This window comes from Pelobates fuscus, chromosome 7 (genome assembly GCF_036172605.1).
Source record: "Pelobates fuscus isolate aPelFus1 chromosome 7, aPelFus1.pri, whole genome shotgun sequence".
NCBI lineage: Eukaryota > Metazoa > Chordata > Amphibia > Anura > Pelobatidae > Pelobates > Pelobates fuscus.
In genome coordinates, this window is record NC_086323.1 from 45,783,815 (window position 1) to 45,798,644 (window position 14,830).

At 39.5% G+C, this 14,830-nt stretch overlaps 1 protein-coding gene across 1 annotated transcript in view; it reads right to left on the reverse strand.

Moving 5' to 3' along the window:
* Positions 1–14,830, reverse strand: part of LOC134569130 (FRAS1-related extracellular matrix protein 1-like) — a 151,226-nt gene that overhangs the window by 100,902 nt on the left and 35,494 nt on the right. Inside the window, exons 10-14 of the mRNA XM_063428038.1 lie at positions 13,876–14,018; positions 13,484–13,680; positions 13,308–13,398; positions 11,637–11,804; positions 6,582–6,790 (exon numbers count right to left, since the gene is read on the reverse strand). Of these exons, the coding sequence (XP_063284108.1) occupies positions 6,582–6,790; positions 11,637–11,804; positions 13,308–13,398; positions 13,484–13,680; positions 13,876–14,018 (808 nt within the window). The remainder of the gene's footprint in view (positions 1–6,581; positions 6,791–11,636; positions 11,805–13,307; positions 13,399–13,483; positions 13,681–13,875; positions 14,019–14,830) is intronic.

Sequence of the window (14,830 nt, forward strand, 5' to 3'; positions counted from 1 at the left end):
GTGTGAATGCATGTCTGGCTGTTTGCCCATCATGCAGAATGACCAACCAAGGGCATACTGTGCAGAAAGCACCCTGAGCTTGGCATAAATGCGTCTAATGATGCGCTAGCTCTACGGTTTCTAAGGACTGTCCCCTAGCACTCGCTGGTCCACTATTCTCCTGACCTTCTTACTAGCAGGCAGAAGCTCCTGTTATACAGTCTGGGACAGAGAAAAGGTGTATGTAGTGAGTGTAGAAAAAAGGGAACATGCCACAGTGTTAGAGAGACTGAAGCAGCAAGAGCATTTTCATATTGCGCAAAGTCAGCTTTACCTTAACTAATTTCATTGTCAGCCAGTCCACACAAGTTTTGTTCCCCTACATCCCTCTTAAGTTTCCATCCTTAAGCAAGTGCATGCAAAGAGTAGTAAAACATACATTTAATTTTTTTTTTTTTGGTGGGGGTGGGGGGGGGGGTGGGTAGATCAATGGGCCTATTCCATCGGCATGGGCCTGGAGCTGCAGCTCCATCAGCCCCTATGTTAATCCCACCCTGGTCAGGCAAGTTTACAGCAAGGTAGGTGGAACAATATTTAGAATCAACAAAATTTAGAATCAATCATGGATATTATTTTTTGTCACAAACATGGTTATTCACTAAGTTGCCCAAGTTATTGTGTTTGGTTGGCAAGGTGGTTCTCAGTGATGTTTATTTTACCGAGAAAGTTATATTATGTTAATATGTTGTAAAGTTGATGTTGAAGATATATATGTATAATATTTAATAAAGCTGTGGCCCATTTTCACCAAGTAAGTCTGTGCTTTGGTTATTTTGGGTAAGGAAAGGGATGGACGTGGGGAGAACAGTTAAAGTTCCATTTTTGTTATGCCCATGCACAATACACTCTACCTGCGTAGATGTACAATCTGTGTACCCAGTTCCGTACTTTTGCTCTTTGCATACAATAGCTCTTAAGAACGCCTGTGTCTGCAAAATAAGACAGTATATTTTTGGAGATAGGGTATCTATGATTCTATCTTTCCACTGTGTGAATCATGCTTACTTGGGTGGGATTGGAAGAGAACGGTTTATATTACTAGTTCCCAAATCAATCCTAACGGAACAGTGACACTTCGAGATTTAAAAACTACACAGATAAGTAAGAATCCTAGAAACAGAGCTTAGAAAACACATACCCTATGCTAATCTCTCGCTTTCATCTTTCAAGTAAATCCATACCCCCTAACAGCAGTGTCCGGTGAAGCAGGTTTTGGTGGGTGCAGTAAAAGGGTGGGCCACTGATGTGAATCACATGACAAGGAACCAGCCAAAGGGGCGAACATGCCCAAAAAGGGGGTGTATCTGCACCAAGAATTAGATGGCCAGTCTGGTGTGAATGCATGTCTGGCTGTTTGCCCATCATGCAGAATGACCAACCAAGGGCATACTGTGCAGACAGCACCCTGAGCTTGGCATAAATGCGTCTAATGATGCGCTAGCTCTACGGTTTCTAAGGACTGTCCCCTAGCACTCGCTGGTCCACTATTCTCCTGACCTTCTTACTAGCAGGCAGAAGCTCCTGTTATACAGTCTGGGACAGAGAAAAGGTGTATGTAGTGAGTGTAGAAAAAAGGGAACATGCCACAGTGTTAGAGAGACTGAAGCAGCAAGAGCATTTTCATATTGCGCAAAGTCAGCTTTACCTTAACTAATTTCATTGTCAGCCAGTCCACACAAGTTTTGTTCCCCTACATCCCTCTTAAGTTTCCATCCTTAAGCAAGTGCATGCAAAGAGTAGTAAAACATATATTTAATTTTTTTTTTTTTGGTGGGGGTGGGGGGGGGGTGGGTAGATCAATGGGCCTATTCCATCGGCATGGGCCTGGAGCTGCAGCTCCATCAGCCCCTATGTTAATCCCACCCTGGTCAGGCAAGTTTACAGCAAGGTAGGTGGAACAATATTTAGAATCAACAAAATTTAGAATCAATCATGGATATTATTTTTGTCACAAACATGGTTATTCACTAAGTTGCCCAAGTTATTGTGTTTGGTTGGCAAGGTGGTTCTCAGTGATGTTTATTTTACCGAGAAAGTTATATTATGTTAATATGTTGTAAAGTTGATGTTGAAGATATATATGTATAATATTTAATAAAGCTGTGGCCCATTTTCACCAAGTAAGTCTGTGCTTTGGTTATTTTGGGTAAGGAAAGGGATGGACGTGGGGAGAACAGTTAAAGTTCCATTTTTGTTATGCCCATGCACAATACACTCTACCTGCGTAGATGTACAATCTGTGTACCCAGTTCCGTACTTTTGCTCTTTGCATACAATAGCTCTTAAGAACGCCTGTGTCTGCAAAATAAGACAGTATATTTTTGGAGATAGGGTATCTATGATTCTATCTTTCCACTGTGTGAATCATGCGTACTTGGGTGGGATTGGAAGAGAACGGTTTATATTACTAGTTCCCAAATCAATCCTAACGGAACAGTGACACTTCGAGATTTAAAAACTACACAGATAAGTAAGAATCCTAGAAACAGAGCTTAGAAAACACATACCCTATGCTAATCTCTCGCTTTCATCTTTCAAGTAAATCCATACCCCCTAACAGCAGTGTCCGGTGAAGCAGGTTTTGGTGGGTGCAGTAAAAGGGTGGGCCACTGATGTGAATCACATGACAAGGAACCGGCCAAAGGGGCGAACATGCCCAAAAAGGGGGTGTATCTGCACCAAGAATTAGATGGCCAGTCTGGTGTGAATGCATGTCTGGCTGTTTGCCCATCATGCAGAATGACCAACCAAGGGCATACTGTGCAGACAGCACCCTGAGCTTGGCATAAATGCGTCTAATGATGCGCTAGCTCTACGGTTTCTAAGGACTGTCCCCTAGCACTCGCTGGTCCACTATTCTCCTGACCTTCTTACTAGCAGGCAGAAGCTCCTGTTATACAGTCTGGGACAGAGAAAAGGTGTATGTAGTGAGTGTAGAAAAAAGGGAACATGCCACAGTGTTAGAGAGACTGAAGCAGCAAGAGCATTTTCATATTGCGCAAAGTCAGCTTTACCTTAACTAATTTCATTGTCAGCCAGTCCACACAAGTTTTGTTCCCCTACATCCCTCTTAAGTTTCCATCCTTAAGCAAGTGCATGCAAAGAGTAGTAAAACATATATTTAATTTTTTTTTTTTTGGTGGGGGTGGGGGGGGGGGTGGGTAGATCAATGGGCCTATTCCATCGGCATGGGCCTGGAGCTGCAGCTCCATCAGCCCCTATGTTAATCCCACCCTGGTCAGGCAAGTTTACAGCAAGGTAGGTGGAACAATATTTAGAATCAACAAAATTTAGAATCAATCATGGATATTATTTTTTGTCACAAACATGGTTATTCACTAAGTTGCCCAAGTTATTGTGTTTGGTTGGCAAGGTGGTTCTCAGTGATGTTTATTTTACCGAGAAAGTTATATTATGTTAATATGTTGTAAAGTTGATGTTGAAGATATATATGTATAATATTTAATAAAGCTGTGGCCCATTTTCACCAAGTAAGTCTGTGCTTTGGTTATTTTGGGTAAGGAAAGGGATGGACGTGGGGAGAACAGTTAAAGTTCCATTTTTGTTATGCCCATGCACAATACACTCTACCTGCGTAGATGTACAATCTGTGTACCCAGTTCCGTACTTTTGCTCTTTGCATACAATAGCTCTTAAGAACGCCTGTGTCTGCAAAATAAGACAGTATATTTTTGGAGATAGGGTATCTATGATTCTATCTTTCCACTGTGTGAATCATGCGTACTTGGGTGGGATTGGAAGAGAACGGTTTATATTACTAGTTCCCAAATCAATCCTAACGGAACAGTGACACTTCGAGATTTAAAAACTACACAGATAAGTAAGAATCCTAGAAACAGAGCTTAGATACAATTTGTCATGTTATGCATATTGAACGCCCAAACAAAAATCTCCTTGACTGTTACATGAGTGTTTATTTGTTCTTGTTGTGGGATAATACAGTTGCTCTTTGTTGAAAGATGTGAATGTTCTTAGTGACGTGAATAAGTAAGGATATATTTTATGTCTGTTTACGAGAAATATTTACTTGGATTTATAACAACAAGGTATAGGGCTACTAAAGGGTCATACCTAGCACCCTATAATTAGATGCAATATTAAGGTTAGATGAAGGTTAGATAACAGTTCTTTATGCTGAATTTTTATTTATTATTAAACTTTTTAAAGGGACGACATTTTGGAGTCCTAAAGCACTTTAGCTTATTGAAATGTTTTATGTGTGAAGAGCGTCTCCTTTCTCATTTTAAAAAAAGTGCAGATTTCGATAGAAATTGGCACTTTTATAAATTTCAAAGAAGGGCTACTAAACTGGTTCATGGATTGCAGGATAAAACTTACCAGGAAAGGTTAAAGGATCTTAACATGTATAGCTTGGAGGAAAGACGAGACAGGGGGGATATGATAGAAACATTTAAATACATAAAGGGAATCAACACAGTAAAGGAGGAGACTATATTTAAAAGAAGAAAAACTACCACAACAAGAGGACATAGTCTTAAATTAGAGGGACAAAGGTTTAAAAATAATATCAGGAAGTATTACTTTACTGAGAGGGTAGTGGATGCATGGAATAGCCTTCCAGCTGAAGTGGTAGAGGTTAACACAGTAAAGGAGTTTAAGCATGCGTGGGATAGGCATAAGGCTATCCTAACTATAAGATAAGGCCAGGGACTAATGAAAGTATTTAGAAAACTGGGCAGACTAGATGGGCCGAATGGTTCTTATCTGCCGTCACATTCTATGTTTCTATGTTTCTATGTTACATCCCATGGCTTTCAAGCAGACTACAAGTTCTATTACTTCCTGGTTTGTTTATCTCAGTAGAGCTAAACTCAACAGTCAAGCAACACCTGCCTTGCAACGACTTCTCCTTGAGCTGCATTGGGAAATCTTTGATTGGATAGCCACAGAAAGTCTGGGCGGGGTTAGAAGAGGATGGCTCGCAAAGGCTTCAGACAAGAGATCTGCAGTTTTTGCAAACACCCCAAAAACAAAAAGGAATGATTAAATACATGCATATTTTAATTTGGGGTACTTTTACTAAACAGTGATTTGTTCGTATTTGTGAGGTGGAGTGTCCCTTTAAGTTTGCAGTTTTTCCTATTTGCCCAAAATATTGCTGTTCATTATGTATCTAAAGTATAAGGCCAACAAATTAGCCACAAATCCCAGAACTCTTCACTATGCCCACAAATTCTGCTTAGGGTATAAACACTGAAGTGCTTTGGAAAGTTAAGAGGGCATCATGACTGGCTGAGTCACTTAGTGGTACAGTGAAACCTTACTAAAGAAGCTGTTTATTATCTATGCAAATAATGGGCAACCAGCCCCAGGTTGATTTTGTCTTCCATGAAGCCCATCCTTTAATATTTTCAGGGTTGAAATAAGTTTTCCATATGACATCACTAAAAAATTAAATCTGGTATTGTCGATTGTGAGTGTTCAACCCCTTAAAAACAGCATGATGGTCTATCCCGATGGCCTAAAGCAGGGGTTCCCAACCCAGTCCTCAAGTACCCTCTACCAGTCCAGGAGTTAGGGATTACCCTGTTGTATCTAAAGTGTTTTTTTTTTTTTTTTTCTAAAAACACCTTAGACACAACTGGGTGATCCCTAAATCCTGGACTGGTAGGATTAGTTGAGGACTGGGTTGGGAATCACTGGTCTAAGGCATTAAATGTACCAGAAGGAGTCCTAGGTATCATTCAATATTCTACAGCTAGTGTCTATCTACAGCAAGTTCAAACTGTTTGATGAAATGCCACTACTCACAACATGGCAAGTGGGGACATGAGGGCGGTGTAACAACTCTTTTGTAATAATATGAGGGCAGTGGCATCACTAGGGTTGGTGTCATCTGGTGTGGTATCTCATGGTGTCACCCCATGAGTTAGTAATGTGCGTGGGTTGTATGTGTGGTTGGCTGAGTGTGCTATGAGAGTGGTTGGTTAAAAGTAATTGTGTATGGTAGCTGTATATGAGAATGCTGAGTGTGATTGTGTGTGGGGATTGTGTGTTTGTAATTTGTAATAGGTTTTTCTTATATGTTGCTTCTTACGCACTCTAATTATAATTTTTTAATATATGCCATTTTCAGTGACGCAACAGATTTAAATTTTCAGAACAATTGAATATCCCTCACAGAGTCATACAAACACACATTTGAACACTCACAGGCATATACATACAAATGCATACACACTTATGCAAACCATACACACACTCTCATACATATATAGTCATACACACAAACACACTCACACACAAACATAGTTCTCATATTCTCTAGTGTGTAGATAAAATGTGGCTGGGAGTTTAAGGATAAAACAATGATTAGTACGTTTTATAAAATAAGATGAATTAGGTGGCAGATATGTGAATTGATTGGAGTTTAGTCAAGCAGTTGGAAGACATGAAAATAAAATAAGGTTTGAAGAAGTCAAGATGGGAGAACATGTGATGGGCAGCGAATTTCAGTTTCCATTCAATTTCAGTATTACTAAAATTTTGTCTGCAGTTACCTGACTTTAAATGACTTGAGCTCCTCCAAAGTGAAGAAATTCCCTTCTGATATAGCAACACCACGAACTTCTATATTTCCATGTCGAGGCCGGGTCTTCAGAATAACTTTCAGGTTTTCTGGTTTAGTGTCTTCGTCAGTAATTATCAGATAATCTCCAGTAATAAAACAGCTGGCTCCTTCTTCTGTTGTTATAGTACTGGTGGAAATCTAAACAAAATGAGTGGCTTGTTAAAGGGACACTCCACTACCCATCTATAAAACAAATAAAAATCACTGTTTGCAAATATACCTCGAATGAAAACTTGCATGCATTTAATCTTTAATTTTTTCACTGGAGGATATATCTAAAACAGCTTATAGTTTCATTGCGGGATATATGCAAAAATTGCAGTTCTCTTGTCTACACCCTTTGCAAGCCCTCCCCTTCTTACCCCACCCAGACTTTCTGTGGCTGTCCAATTACAAACTTCCCAATGCAGCTCAATGAGAAGTCTTTGCAAGGCAGGTGCTCTGGGCAATTGCTGCCTCGTGAGTTTAGCTCCACTGAGCTAAACAAACCAGGAAGTAACGGGACTGGTTGTCTACATGAAAGCCATGGGGTGTAACAAGGTTAATTTATAAAAGTGTACATTTCTTTTAAAATCTGCACTTTTTGTGAAATAAAAAAATAGGATATGCTTTTCAGCAAGCCAAAGCGGTTTAAGGGTCTAGAGTGTCCCTGTAAGTTCACTGATTTATTAACAACATTAAGCAGAAGCAGAAGCACAGTTTGGATCAAAACGAAGGCTACTCTGTGCCTGTAAGTTGGATATAGAGATTGAGCTCAAAGATAGAGATGTCAAAGCAGGAGCTTTACTTCACCAACAGGCAACAGGGTCCTTAGTCCAAAGGCAACCTCATTCTAGTTTGTGGGTGATTGACTGAGATTACCTATCTCATGCGTACCAGACCACCTGAGACCAAACAAGGTTTAATCTTTATTTCACCAACTTAAGGACTAGTTCACTCACAAAATACATACAGTAAAATCTGTGCATATACAAATAACAACACAAAAATCTTTTTTTTCTAATCAAAATAAGATTAGAAAGGCTATGTATTTATTTATTTTTGCAATAATTAAAAGTGACGGCAGTAGGCATTGACATATATTTAAATATGGGATAGCTGAAGCGGTGGGGGTATTTCTACTGTTATCAAGAGTTTGGTGATTCCATCCAATGGACTGGGCATTATCTGTCCCTGAATTATGCATATGGGCATACCTCCCAACATTTCTATTGAACAAAGAAGGGAACTTTAACATGTGCCACCTGAACATGCCTACATGGCAGGTTGCTGATGGGGCAAATTTATATAACATCCAAGATCCAGCACACTGATTCATTCACTGAACAACAATTTCAAAATTTACAAAATATAATAGTTTTATCATATGGCCATATTGTGTGAAGCCCACCACTACTTCACAGTACCCCAATATCGGTGGGTTTCTTCTAATTCCAACATTGTCATTTTGAATATACAGTCATGGAAAAAAGAAAGCACACCCTCTTTGAATTAAAAGTTTTTACATATTAGGACACAATAACAATCATCTGTTCCTTAGCAGGTCTTACAATCTGGTAAATACAACCTCAGATAAACAACAAAACATGGCATATTACACAGTGTTCTGATTTATTTAACAAAAATAAAGTCAAAAAGGAGAAGCCATGTGTGAAAAACGAAGTACACCCCTACTACTTCCATAGAAATTAAAAGACAGGGGCTGCTAATCAAATGCCCTTTACTAACTGATCGTTAGCAAGTGTAACCACCTCTAAAAAAGCCCAAGTTTTAGCAGTTTGCTGGTCTGGAGCATTCAGGTGTATGTTAACACAATGCCAAAGAGAAAATACATCAGAAATGATCTTAGAGAAGCAATTTTGATGCCCATCAAACTGGAAGGGCCATTTCCAAAAATGTGAAACACATTCAAAATTTTTGCCAATCTTCGCAGGAGTGGCCGTCCCAGCAAATTTACTCGAAAGTCAAACCATGCAATGTTCAGAGATATTGCAAAACACCCAAGAGTTATGTCTCAGACACTACACTTACAGTTTAGCATGTTAGCATGTTAAATGTTAGCGTTCATGACAGTACAATTAGAAAAAGACTGCACAAGTATTGTTTGTTTGGAAGGGTTCTCAGGAGAAAACATCGTCTCTCTAAAAAGAACATGGCAGCACGGTTTAGGTTTGTAAAGTTGTATCTGAACAAACTAGAAGCCTTCTGGAACAATGTCCCTTGGACAGACGAGACCAAAGTTGAGATGTTTGGTCATAATGCATAGCACCACTAATGACGAAAACCAAACACTGCATATCAGCACAAACACCTTGTACCAACTGTCAAGCACGATGGTGGAAGGGGTGATGATTATGGCTTGTTTTGCAGCCACAGAACCTGGGAATCTTGCAGTCATTGAGCTGTCCATGAACTCCTCTATATACTAATGTACTCTAGAGTCAAATGTGAGGTCATCTGTCCGACAGGTAAAGTTTGTTCTTAATTGGATCATGCAACAGGACTGATCCCAAGCGCACCGGCATATCTACAACAGAATGGTTGAAAAATAAAAGAATTAAGGTGTTGCCATGACCCAGGCAAAGTCCAGACCTCAACCCGACTGAAATGTTGTGGTGAGACCTTAAGAGATAAACCTCAATGAACTGAAACAACATTGTAAAGAAGAATGAGCCAACATTTCTCCACAACGATGTGAGAGACTGATAAAATCATACAGAAAACGATGACGTCAACATTTTGTTGCTAAAGGTGGTTCTACAAGCTATTGAATCATAAGGTGTACTTAGTTTTTCACTCATGGCTTCTCTATTTTGACTTTATTTGTGTTAAATAAATCAGGATGCGGTGCAATATGTCATGTGTTTTGTGTTCACCTAAGGTTCTTTTTACCTAATTATAAGACCTGCTAAGGAACAGATGGTTGTTATTATATCCGGATATGTAAAACCACAGAATTCAAAGAGGGTGCACTTTCTTTTTTCCTTTGACTGTATATAATGCAAAATTGATGTGATAAAAATACAAGTAAAAAAAATGGAGTGTCACAACAAAATAATCAAAGGGAAAGTTGGAAGAATGAACCTGAGTGTTGCATGGATCCCTAACAGTTAATTAATATATTATCATTTCATCCAATGTGGCCTGGAAACCTACACTTACAGCTATTAATTCTTCATCCAAAAACATAATTTTGGGAATGTTTACCGGGGACTCCAGGACAATTTTCTAACATGGAATAACAACCTTGGCAGGAAACATATTTTTAGATTTTAGGATTGTAAATAACCTGTTTTACAGGGACTTGGGACAGATATGATGTGAAGAGAAGTGTTAAAAATACTGTCCAACAGTCACAAAATTGAGCTTGAGCCTGAGCTTTAAGTCTGATGCCCCCCAATAAGCACATAGTGAGGCTATTGTGAGACTCATTTATTCTATAAACTCAACAAAGCACTGTACACGTGCTACTCTAAGTAGAGGTGGCCAGGGTGACTGCCTGTTCCTAAGTGCCCATGGCACACGCTCTAATGGCCTGGCTCAGCACCCACACCCCATATTCTTTAATGCCAACATTGGGAGATATGGTTTTAAGCTAGTACTATTTTACCTGGCAAAATGGATTTTGTTGTTTTCCTCCTAGGTTTATGAGTGATTTTACTAGTACTAGTAAAATAGTAATAATTGTCAAGATTCAAAAGTAACCAACAATAGACCTGGAAGAGAAATTACATGTAACTGAAAATAAAAAACAATTGTGCCGTACCGGCATGATGGCACCACTTGCTACATTCAAATGATTTCTTGGTAGATTAATGGCCAAGAGGAGAATAGTAATTTGGTTACAGAAGTCCAGGAAATTGGATAATAGCCTGTTTAATTTCACTCCACATACGTGCTCATAATAGAAATTAATCACTAAGAAAATAAATAGAATAGAAAATAAATCTCCACTAGTGATTATCGTTTTTACATGAAGGAACTATTTTCCTTTAGAATAATTTTATTTTAACAATTTTGGAACTGCAATCCGAGCTTGATTCCTCTGTCAACTACAAGGTAATTCACTACATTCTGAATTGAAACAATGTGAAATCCTAAAATTCAGACTAAAATAGTCACCTTGCGACGATAGCTGAGTTGGAAATTCTTTCCAGATCTGCTATTTGATCCTGAATTTTGTAATTCAGGTTTCAATTTGCTACAGTTTGAAGTTTTATGTTTAAGTTTGCTCAGAACAATGCATTATAGCTATGAGAGCTTTATGCGCCAATCATAAACTCATTAACAATCGGGGGCAGATTGGTTGCTTGTTTATTTCTCATCTATTTAAATAATATAATAAATGGTTTTAACGCTGAAAATTTTTAAACCCCCCCCAAAAAGGTGCATGTTAGCCTAGGGTGAATGCACTGACTGACAGCGTCCCTGGCCACCCCCACATAGAGTGTGGTCATTTTGCCTTGACAACATTCAGCACAATATAAACACATCTAACTATGCACTTGTGATGAGCTTTCTGGGGACAATTCCTGGTATCTCCAGATAAAGGACACAGGAAACCAACCCAGAATGACGGGAGAAGACCCAAAAATCGAGACGGTGTGGGGCTGTTGGGAGGTATGCATTAGAGGTAAAATTTTATGTTTTGATATGTTGAAGAATTCTGTCACATTCTATAAGGAATGTCTGGTTATGCTGTTATGTGTACACAATGTGGCAGTTGGAAGTTTTCATCGCACTTGTTTTGTTGTACATGTTTAGAAAGAGTGTCTGGCACACTGGCCGTTTACATTTTATAGAGAAAGCCTAAAACAAAACAAATGGCTTCTTGTTTGCTTTGACTAAATTTATTATATCAGGCCAATTTAGAAGCCATTAACCATTAAACCTCATTCCATCCAGCCTCGACCCTTATTATTAATCCCTATTCAGATCTGTACTAAGAGTTCTCACATGACAGATACCATAATTGAACACATACCTGAGGTGCTTCTTCATCCACCGGCATTACCGTGATATTAAAAACGAGTCCAGACACTTGACCCCCATGTTCATCACTAACGGAAAATACAAACTGGACGAATAGTGGATCAGGGCCAATATCGCCTAGCGGTGGCATATACGCCACCTTCAGGTGATTCACAGCATGCTGCCCAACAAAATGACAAGAAGTTTAACATTTGTACTCTGAAAATTATTATAAAGTTATAAAACAGTAAGGAAAATATGTTTATGCAGATCTCTGTTTAGTCTTTATTTTCTGATATATGCCTGGCGTTATTAGACGGTTAGCCAGTCCTTGCCTTGTGTGAACTTGTCATAGCAGGGTTTATTATACCGGATTTGGTCAAACTCTACTACTTGGATTTTATTCTATTAAAGAAAGTATGCAAAAGATATAGAGCAGAATGAGCGAGAGTATGTCGCTTAGCGATAGTATGACTTCTTGAAGTACTGCTTGTGAGGGAGTGTGTTTGCTTAAAAAACTTATGGGAGGTAATGTCTTACTACAGCTCTTCTTATCAGAGTGTATGGCTGAAGCTCTGCAAAAATCCCTGCCCCCCAAACGCCTTGGCAGATAACTTGTCAGCCTCTTGTCCTGGGGGGCCCAAGAAGTGGCTGGGTGGCCGCCTAAGGACCACTACGAGGTTGGCAGCTGCTCAGGTTGGAGGCGGGCACCATAGTGATGCCGGAGGCAGGATAAGACGTCACCCTGGCCCCCGGCATCACTAAGCAACGTGCAAGGAAGCTAAGCAGGAATATCAGAGCTCCCTCGCCACCACCATTGATCGGCACCACAGCACAACAGGAGCCAGCCCAGCAACCCCACTGGACCCCAGTGAAATAGAGACTCCATGCCAGCACTCCAAAAAGTAGAGAGGCTGGGTGGAGTGAAATTTTAAAAAAGTAATAAATTGTGAATGTGTCACTATCGGTGTGCATATGTCTGTCAGTGAGTGTGTATGTATATGTGTCTTAATGTGTGTGTTTGTCATTGAGAGTGTATGTGTATGTCTGTCACTGAGTGTCTGTGTGTGTTTTTTAGAGAGAGTGTATGTGTGTGTCTATCTATCAGTGAGTGTGTGTGTGTGTGGTTGTCAGTGAGAGTGTGTCTGTCACTGAGAGTGTGTTTGTCAGTGAGAGTGTATGTGTGTGTCTGTCACTGAGTGTGTGTTTGTCAGTGAGAGTGTATGTGTGTGTCTGTCACTGAGTGTGTGTGTGTGTCAGTGACATTCAACGTGTGCTTGCCAGTGAGAGTGTGTGTCAGTGAATGTGTATGTCTGTCAGTGTGTGTGTGTCTGCCACTGACTGTGTGCCCATCAGTGAATGTGTATGTGTGTGTCTGTCAGTTAGTGTGTGTATCTGTCAGTGAATGTGTATGTGTGTTCGTCAGTGTGAGTGTGTCAGGGTGCCAGAGTTTCATCATGCCTAGGACAGCACAAAACCAAAATACACCACTGCCCGTGTCTATGATAGTTTGTTGTATTAAAACTCTGATTGTATGTCTTTATAGTGAAGATAGATGGGCCATGCTCTAATTTACTTGTAAACTCCTTGCCTGGAACCCAGTAAAAGTGAAGCACAATTAGTAATTTACTAAACAAAGAGTTGAGGAGAACTGACATCGTCAATGTAAATTGTATGTGATTACCTGGGTAAACGATGTCAGACCAGGAATTGATGGATCTTTTTCCAAAGCATTAGATGTATCCAGGGCAATAAGTCGCCCTGCATCGTGAAGACTGCAATAAATAGATGGAAAGAATGACGATTTCAGCATGACGTGATAAAGACATATACAGATCGGTTTATTCTTTATACACGTACCGTTGAGCTACCGGTGAGAAACACGGTTTTGTCACAGTGTAAATAATCTGGCTCTCAGGTGACTCTGTGTCCGTGAAATGCAAATTGTGCTTTGTCAGTCGGGTGATCTCCGTTTCTGTCACAAATATATGCCTCTGGGTTCCTTCACTCTCTTTTGGCAGCTGATCTTTGACTGGAGTAATATTAATTATTACAGTCTATAAAGTAATGTCAAATAAAGTTATCAACATAACAGGAAGTGGCATGAGAACAGAGTAAAAGCAATATCAAGCACGGCAACTGTTTTTGGACTACAACTCCCATCATGCATTGTCTAGGAATGATGAGAGTTGTAAGTCAAAGCTGCTGGATTGGCAGAACTCTCCTGTTGCTTGCTGGCGATATCCACATACCTGTTTCTCAGCATAGTTTGGTGGGTCGTGGCTGTCTGATAGGTAAAATTCGAAAAGGTCCTGGAAGACTTCTCCTCCAAAGTGGTTATAGTAAATGAGACCACGGAACAGATCTCTTTGCAGAAAACTTGACACTGGGATACCTAGTCACACCAAGAAAATGGTAAAACTGTATTGTTGGTTATTGCTTAGTGTATTCTGACACTTTTTAAATATTTTTTTATAACGTGATGTTTTAAAGCTTGTTTAGCTATACTGAAAAATAAAAGCCACGTTTTTGGTCGAAGCAAAGTAAATAATTAAACTGGTGCTCTCCTGTGTTTAACAAATATGTGTTTGTGACGAATTAAAAATAATTAAATGTAGAAATCCACACCTCTAAATCCTATAACTGGGAATCCAATCTTATCTCCCTGTTATGAACTCTGTCCTTTACACCAGACACTCAACATACAGAGACGACTAGAAAATGAACAATGCTTCTTTTTTACTCCTCATTTGCATTGTGTGCCCTGGCTGTGCCTGAACTGGATTGGGAATTTTCTAAATATAATTTTAAAATAAAACAGAAGATCTTGTGTCACAATCGTCTCTGCTGTCCTTCAAACAAAAATCCTTAAAAACACACCATTCTTTAGAGACGTCTACCAGCTCACACTTTAACGCCTCATCTCTTATAACCTTCCTCAGCCAGCTCGCATCTACAGTACTCCCATATCCCAATCACTTATCCTCAAATATATCATTTGATTCCCTCACTTCCCTCTGTGTATCATCCTTTTAGACTGCAAGCTTGTTTGGACAAGGCTCTCTTCACCTACTGTTCTTTATTATTATTATTATTATTATTTTATGATTTATATAGCGCCATCAGATTCTGTAGCGCTGTACAATGGGATCTTGTATGTCAGATGTGTTTTGTTAGAATTAAAATAGTTACATAGGAGGAATAGGA